The sequence below is a fragment of the Lithobates pipiens genome, unplaced genomic scaffold (assembly GCF_037356315.1).
Source record: "Lithobates pipiens isolate NorthernLeopardFrog02 unplaced genomic scaffold, aLitPip1_a1.2 Scaffold_22, whole genome shotgun sequence".
Classification (NCBI taxonomy): domain Eukaryota; kingdom Metazoa; phylum Chordata; class Amphibia; order Anura; family Ranidae; genus Lithobates; species Lithobates pipiens.
This window is the reverse complement of record NW_027507784.1, coordinates 11,090,645-11,099,763: the sequence shown is the minus strand read 5'-3', so window position 1 is coordinate 11,099,763 and position 9,119 is coordinate 11,090,645. Positions and strand designations below refer to the sequence as shown.

The window sequence follows — 9,119 nt, the reverse complement described above, 5'->3', positions numbered from 1 at the left end:
TGCTGGATAAATTCCCGGGGGGGCTACTCTATCTGAGACAAGTCAACAAGAGTCTGAAGAGGAGTCAGAGGAGGATGGTGCCGGGGGCGGATGAGGAGGAGCAAGAAGAGCATGCTTTAAACCTTTCTGGGATCCCTGTTGTTGTCTGTGGATGGGGAGAGGAGAACCAGGAGGACGACATTATCCTGTATGATGAGCAGGAGCCAGGCCACCACACCACTTCCAGTTTAATGCAAATGGGGGCCTTCATGTTCCAGTGTTTTTAACAGGGACCCCCGTATAAAAAGCATAAAGGTCACGGTGCTGGTGTCAGTGCTCTCTATCTCGGTGCTGGTGTGGTCTCAGTGCTCTCTATCATGGTGCTGGTGTCAGTGCTGTCACGGTGCTGGTGTCAGTGCTCTCTATCATGGTGCTGGTGCCAGTGCTCTCTATCACGGTGATGGTGTCAGTGCTCTCTATCTCAGTGCTGGTGTCAGTGCTCTCTATCATGGTGCTGGTGTCAGTGCTCTCTATCACGGTGCTGGTGTCAGTGCTCTCTATCTCGGTGCTGGTATAAGTGCTCTCTATCACGGTGCTGGTGTCAGTGCTCAGTCTCTATCGAGGTGCTGGTTTCAGACAGTGAGGGAGATAGCATCGGAGAAGCCAATCAGCAGGCAGTGCCAGCACCATGGCTGAGGATCAGCACTGGACTAGCACCTCCGGACCACTGCAGTGGAGCCCTGCATAGGTGGGGGTAAGGGCCAGGCAGAAGGAGGGGCTCAAGCACAGGTTGGCACACTGGGACACTGGCACAGGACTGCGCTGCCCTGACTGTGGAACTGATCATCTCCTGCACCCGCTTCATAGCCTGCCCTGACCTTGCCTCTCCTCCATGGCCTTCATGCGCTCCTGAATTGTCAAAATTTCACAGATAAAATGTGTGCACAGCTAGTAAGTATTTTGTGGCTGAAAATATGACTTGGAGGTTTGTAAGGTTCGCCTGCCATTAAAGTCAATGGGGTCCACCGCGAACCTTGCGGTTCGCAAACTTTTGGCCTCTTTCGCGGTTTGCGTTCGAAAAATGTCAAGTCGGAAGTTCGTCCATCACTATTCGCAATGTTAGGCATTATCTGCACTTTCTCCATTTCTCCAATATCCTTTTTGAAAACTGGAGCCCAAAACTGAACTGCATATTCCAGTTGACTTCTTACTAATGATTTGTACATGGGCAAAATGATATCTCTTGCAGCTTGGCATTGTATGCTATTATGAAGCTTATGACCTACCAGAACATCCAGATCCTTCTCCACCACTGACTGCCCCAGTTGTACTCCCCCTAGTATGTAAAGTGCATATTTTTAGCCCCCAAGTGTCGTCCAATTAGACAGAGCCTTGAGGTCAGCTTGTAAGTTGAAGACATCCTGTAAGGACGTTATTCCACTCCATAGCTTGGTCTCATCTGCAAAGACTGAAATCCCAGACCTGATATCATTTATAAAAATATAAAAAAGTAAGGGTCCCAATAATAAATCTTGGGGTACTCGAATAATAGCACTGACTCTTGGGGTACACCACCGATAACACTGAACCTTGGGGTACACCATTGATAACACTGAACCTTGGGCTGTCCCACTAATAACACTGGACCTTGGGGTACATCACTTATAACAGTAATCTTTGGGGTACTCGAATAACACTAACCCTTGGGGTAGACTATTGATAACACTGAACCTTGGGGTACATCATTGATAACCTTAGACCATTCCCAGTAAGAATCATTAACCATAACTCTCTGAATTCTGTCTTATAGACAGTTTTCTATCCATTTACCAACTGATAATTCCAAACCTGTAGACTTTACCTTACACATGAGCCGTGTGTGGGGAACTGTGTCAAATGATTTTGCAAAATCCAAGTATACCACGTCCACAGCCACCCCTCTGTCCAAGTATACCACGTCCACAGTCACCTCTCTGTCCAAGTATACCACATCCACAGCCACCCCTCTGTCCAAATATACCACGTCCACAGCTACCCCTCTGTCCAAGTATACCACGTCCACAGCCACCCCTCTGTCCAAGTATACCCCATCCACAGCCACCCCTCTGTCCAAGTATACCACATCCACAGCCACCCCTCTGTCTAAGGTTGGGAGCATAAAATTGTCCAAAACGTCTTGGTATGTTGACACCTAAAGAGTTCCCTTCACTCTAAATAAAGGGCAAAGCCCAACCCCACACCATAATCCCTCCTCCATCAAACTTTACACTTGGCACAATGCAATCAGTCAAGTGCCATTCTCCTGGCAACCACCAAACCCAGACACGTCCATTGTTATGCCAGAACATGCCTCCCCTTCTCTAGTGTCCAGTGCCTGACCTCACAAATGTCCTTCTGGAAGAATGGTCAAACATTCCCATAGACACCCTCCTAAACCTTGTGGACAGCCTTTACATGTCCACATTGAAATTAAATTCACCAAATTTATGCAAAGTCGATCATGAGACGGATCTCTGAAGACTTTTTACATAATTCAAACTCTGAATATATCACTCTGTCTGCTATCACTGGACGTTTCCCGTCAACAAAATGCCTTTTGGCCAGGACCACAGATTTTTTTAAATGTTTAAACAGCTTGAGGTTTTATGTAAAGAGACATGAAATAAAACATCATTGACATTTTACAGGTGGAGTTTTAGATATTCTATTATTGGGTTTACTTTTATAATGTTGTAATGCTGTAATCCACACTTGTATTCTACATGTTTCGCCATGAGGCCTCTTCAGGAAAAGCATGAAATCTTATTTACTAAATAGACCATACATATCAGGTAAATGTTGTTACATTGTTCAAAACACACACCAAAAAAAAATAATAACACATAAAAGAAAAATATAATTTGATTTGCTATTACATATTGAGATGGTATATATCTTACAGCATAGCTGCTGCTCGTTTGGGTTATAGGTTATATAGCGCAGTCATTTTTCCTGGTTTATCTATTTATAAAAATGTCTCTGTGCACATCTTAAATATGTGCTCAGCCATCAGGAATAACTCCTATAATTTGCCTTATATATTTATTTCCTATAAAATATATATTTATCTATATTATATTAAATAACGACAGTAACTCACAAAAGTAAGTACACCCCTCAGTGACATTTGTGTAAATCTTTTCTTCTCTCTTTTCATGTGACAACACTGAAGAAATGACACTTTGCTACAATGTAAAGTAGTGAGTGTACAGCTAGTGTAACAGTGTAAATTTTCTGTCCCCTCAAAATAACTCAACACACAGCCATTAATGTCTAAACCGCTGGCAACAAAAGTCAGTACACCCCTAAGTGAAAATCTCCAAATTGGGCCCAAAGTGTCAATATTTTGTGTGGCCGCCATTATTTTCCAGCACTGCCTTCACCCTCTTGGGCATGGAGGTCACCAGAGCTTCACAGGTCGTCACTGGAGTCCTCTTCCCCTCCCCCATGATGACATCACGGAGCTGGTGGATGTTACCGACCTTGCGCTCCTCCACCTTCCGTTTGAGGATGACCCACAGATGATCAATAGGGTTTAGGTCTGGAGACATGCTTGGCCAGTCCATCACCTTTACCCTCAGCTTCTTTGGCAAGACAGTGGTGGTTTTGGAGGTGTGTTTGGGGTGGTTATCATGTTGGAATACTGCCCTGCGGCCCAGTCTCTGAAGGGAGGGGGATCATGCTCTGCTTCAGTATGTCACAGTACATGTTGGCATTCATGGTCCCCTCAATGATCTGTAGCCCCCCAGTGCCGGCAGCACTCATGCAGCCCCAGACCATGACACTCCCACCACCATGCCCGACTGTAGACAAGACACACTTGTCTTTGTCCTCCTCACCTGGTCAGAGAAGATGGGATCAAACAGTCTTTTTACACAATGAGGAGGATTAACCCCTTAGGTTCCACAGTGAGTATAACAAGCATGCTTTACTGTGCAACAGACTGATTTTACTGTTGTTGGTTTAGTAACACTTTAAATGTGTTTTAAAATATCTTATAAATACAATTATTTAAATAAAAATGATGATTTAGATATTTAGATTTTAGATAATCCCACCAATAGAATGCATCTGTCCCTCATTGATATAGTTATAATAGTCATAGTGCTGAGGGTACCTAATGGTTAAGAAGAGACAAGCAGCCTCCAGTCCTGAAGGGGTGAAGTACGATGATATAATGGAAAATTTTAAGAAATCGTTTGCATGGGTTGCTCCGTGCTTTAGATGTCGGCATTAAAATAAAACTCACGACATTTATGCAAAGTCAATCATGAGACGGATCTCTGAAGACTATTTCCATAATTCCAACCTCAAATGTATCATTCTGTCTGCTATCACTGGACGTGTCTCGTCATCTCTGTCCGGAGATCACACCAAACCTCAACATGATGTCTCCGTACTCTTTATCCATGTTAGTCTCTTCAGTCTTGGGACTCGGTTTGGCAATCCCTTTTTACACTTTTATTGTGATGGGTAATCTGGACATCATCAGAAAGAAAGGGAAGTTGAGTCCCACCGATGTGATCTTTCTGGCTAAGGGGATTGTGAATCTTCTCCTCCAGTGTGTGATGAGTCTATGGGGAATGATCTTTGTCTTTTCTCAAGAAATCTTACTCATTAGACCAGTATTTGTGTTTATCAGCACATCAGTTTACTTCCTAACCTACTACAACTTCTGGTTGACCTTCTGGCTCTCGGCTCATTACTGTACCACCATCACCAATCTCAGCTATGGGTTCTTCATCTGGTTAAAGAGAATTGTGTCCAATTTCCTGAGTCACCTTCTATTCCTGACAGCACTTGGGGTGTTCATGGTGAGTGCCCCGGGCTTCTGGATTGTGTTTGAAGAAAGTACTTTCCAGTCTTCTGAGAACAGTACAGGAGCCTCTGTTATTGTGCTCGATGAATTGTTTTCCTTTTTTGTGCTTGCAAACACCCTAGGTGCCATTCTTCCATTCTGCCTTAGTCTTCTGTGCCTGGTCCTCACTTCCTCCTTTCTGCTCAGACACGTCTGGAGGGTGAAGAATAACGACTCTGGATCAACACGTCCAAATCTTCAGGCTCATGTCACTGCACTGAGGACAATCTTCTTCTTACTTCTCATCTTCACATTCTTCTGCATGTCTCAAGTGGACATTTTTTTTCAAAATTCCCCAACATTCCTAACAGTCTGTAGGAATTTACAACAATTATCTCCATCGGTGGAGGCTGCCGTCATCTTCCAGGCCAGCAAGAAGCTGAGATGGATCATTCTGAGAAGATTCTGGAGAAAAAGCAGGAGGAACACAGAGACTTAAAATGTAGAGGGCCCTTAATGTCTAAATTTTTAAAAATAACCTCTTTGAAAAGAAATGTGTGTGGTAGGGATCATCTTAGAGTGTCAGATGGAACGTAGAAGGGTTATATCTCCCAACATGTTTACAATATTTGTGTGAGTGTGTGTTTGTGACTGGTCCTGCCTTGTTGGTTCTTTTTCATCTTTTTGGAAAGACACCAGACAATGAGGTGAATTTACTAAAACTGAGTGCAAAATGTGGTGCAGCTCTGCACAGAAACCATTTTTTTTTTGTTTTTTTGTTTTTTGTTTGTTTGTCAAAGCTTAATTGAACAAGTTGAAGTTAGAAGCTGATTGGCTGACACAAACAGCTGCACCAGATTTTGCACTCTCCAGTTTTAGTAAATCAACCCCACGGTGTTACCGATATTTCTGCTGTTCAACGTCTACAATGTTTCAGTATCTGGAGATCGAATCTTCATCTAGTGCCTTCATTGTTCAATGTTCCCCTGAAATGTCCTTCTAGTTATATGGTTTTCATAGTTCAATCATCTACCAAACATCACACATACACACTGTTTTTTTCAGACGCCTCCAAACATTTTCTAACTGGGGGATCTATTGAGGGGATTGAGTTGAACACATTAAAACTCTGGACTGTGACTTCTGAGGGATCAGTGATTGCCATCTTTTTCATTATGGTTTTTTTGTATGTTTTTTCTATTCTATTAAATGAATCAGTAAGGAGTGAGAGGAACGAGAGTGCCACAAGAGTTTGAATATTCTAGTAAATATGTTTATGTGACCCGGAAATACCAACGTGTTTCGGGAACATATTATTGGTAGTAAGTGTATCAGGATTCTGGACTAGGGTTGTAAGAAGGAGATAAAACTTCCAGATGAACTGTCTCTTAGTTGGGTATCCGGTCATTGACTGGGAAATTTGTTCTCCTTCTTACAACCCTAGTCCAGAACGCTGATACACTTATTACCATAACACAAGCCCCCGACAAAGGGGGGATTGTTGAGCCCCAGAAACACATTGGGTTTTCTATGTTGAATAAACAATTTTATTGCACTGTTAAAACTGTTGTGGTTCTCAATGTTCCTCCTCCTTAGTGCTAAGTCTAAACTGATGAAGAACAACCTCCAATGACCCGATCTATGTCCACAGATCATATACTGAAGCTGCCTATTTGCCTAACTTCAACCCGTGTTCCAGAAAGCTCTACTAGTTTCTAGAAGGAGAAGTCCAGGCAAACTTTAACAGCACCAGAACACAGGAGCAGCCCTAACTAATCCATTGTAGGATTCTGTTAATCAGATACGCTGAAGATAGATTTGCCTCTAGCCCCACCGAAGAGCAACTTACACTTGTCTAACAATCTCCATCCTAGCACCTAAACTAGAAGGGTGCTACACCAGCATATGGTGCATTCACATATTTCATTATTTGCAATGTTAGGCCTTCTCTGCACTTTCTCCAGTTCCCCAATATCTTTTTGGAGAACTGGAGCCCAAAACTGAACTGCATATTCCTGTTGAGTTCTTACTAATGATTTGTACATGGGCAAAATGATATCTCTTGCAGATTGGCATTGCATGCTATTATGAAGCTTATGACCTACCAGAACATCCAGATCCTTCTCCACCACTGACTGTCCCAGATGTACTCCCCCTAGTATGTAAAGTGCATATTTTTAGCCCCCAAGTGTCACCCAATTAGACAGAGCCTTGAGGTCGGCTTGTAAGTTGAAGACATCCTGTAAGGACGTTATTCCACTCCATAGCTTGGTCTCATCTGCAAGACTGAAATCCCAGACCTGATATTATTTATACAATTATTAAAAAGTAAGGGTCCCAATAATAAATCTTGGGTACCCCACTGATAACACTGAACCTTGGGGTACATCACTGATAACATTGAACCTTGGGGTACATCACTGATAACATTGAACCTTGGGGTACACCACTGATAACCTTAGACCATTCCCAGTAAGAATCATTAATCACAACTCTCTGAATTCTGTCTTTTAGCCAGTTTTCTATCCATTTACAAACTGATATTTCCAAACCTGTAGACTTTACCTTACACATGAGCCGTGTGTGGGGACCTGTGTCAAACGATTTTGCAAAATCCAAGTATACCACGTCCACCGCCACCCCTCTGTCCAAGTATACCACATCCACAGCCACCCCTCTGTCCAAGTATACCATGTCCACAGCCAACCCTCTGTCCAAGTATACCACGTCCACCGCCACCCCTCTGTCCAAGTATACCACATCCACAGCCCCCCCTCTGTCCAAGTATACCACGTCCACAGCCACCCCTCTGTCCAAGTATACCACAGCCACCCCTCTGTCCAAGTATACCACATCCGCAGCCACCCCTCTGTCCAAGTATACCACATCCACAGCCACCCCTCTGTCCAAGTATACCACATCCACAGCCACACCTCTGTTCAAGGTTGGGAACACAAAATTGTTCAAAATGTCTTGGTATGCTGACACCTAAAGAGGTCCCTTCACTAGAATAAGGGGCCAAACCTAACCCCTGAAAAACAACCCCACACCATAATCCCCCCTCCATCAAACTTTACACTTGGCACAATGCAATCAGGCAAGTACCATGCTCCTGGCAATCACCAAACCCAGACACGTCCATTGGATTGCCAGAACACGCCTCCCCTTCTCTAGTGTCTATTGTCTGACCTCACAAATGCTCTTCTGGGAGAATGGTCAAACATTCCCATAGACACCCTCCTAAACCTTGTGGACGGCCTTCCCAGAAGAGGTAAAGCTGTTATAGCTGCAAAGGGTGGGCCAGTTCAATATTGAACCCTCCGGACTAAGACTGGGATGTCATTAAAGGCCATGTGTGTGTGTAAAGGCAGGTGTCCCAATACTTTTGGTAATATAGTGTATATACAGTATATATATATATATATATATATATATATATATATATATATATATATATATATATATATATATATATATATATATATATATATATATATATATATATATATATATATATATAATCAGCTCAATCTATTTTCCATAATGCTGTATACTATGAAATACATCAATGAGGAAAATGCCTCATTATGATTACTAATAATTGTTTTTATTAGATAATTCCACCGAGAGAAAACATTGTCTGCCCCTCATTGATATTTCACACTTTCAGTCATAGTACTGTGTGTATATAATAGTCATAGTGCTGAGTGTATATAATAGTCATAGTGCTGAGTGTATATAATAGTCATAATGCTGAGTGCATATAATAGTCATAGTGCTGAGTATAAATAATAATCATAGTGCTGAGTGTATATAATAGTCATAATGCTGAGTGTATATAATAGTCATAGTGCTGAGTGTATATAATAGTCATAGTGCTGAGTGTATATAATAGTCATAGTACTGAGTGTATATAATAGTCATAGTGCTGAGTGTATATAATAGTCATAGTGCTGAGTGTATATAATAGTCATAGTGCTGAGTGTATATAATAGTCATAGTACTGAGTGTATATAATAGTCATAGTGCTGAGTGTACATAATACTCATAATACCGAGTGTATATCTTAGTCATAATTCCAACTCTAATTATATCATTCTGTCTGCTATCACTACACGTGTCCCATCAACAAAATACCATTTGGCCGGGACCACAGATTTTTTAAATGCTTAAACAGCTTGAGGTTTTTATGTAAAAAGACGTGAAAGAAAACTATTGGGTTTACTTTTATAATGTTGTAACGCTGTAATCCACATCTGTATTTTACATGTTTCACCATAAGGCTTCTTCAGGAAAAGCATGG

The 9,119-nt window shown here is 42.1% G+C and overlaps 1 protein-coding gene across 1 annotated transcript; it reads left to right on the top strand.

Moving 5' to 3' along the window:
• The first annotated feature begins 4,403 nt into the window (after positions 1-4,403).
• LOC143925598 (taste receptor type 2 member 40-like) lies at positions 4,404-5,315 on the top strand. The gene has a single exon (XM_077450072.1). The coding sequence runs from the start codon at positions 4,404-4,406 to the stop codon at positions 5,313-5,315; it is 912 nt and encodes a 303-aa protein (XP_077306198.1).
• Positions 5,316-9,119: the final 3,804 nt, after the last annotated feature.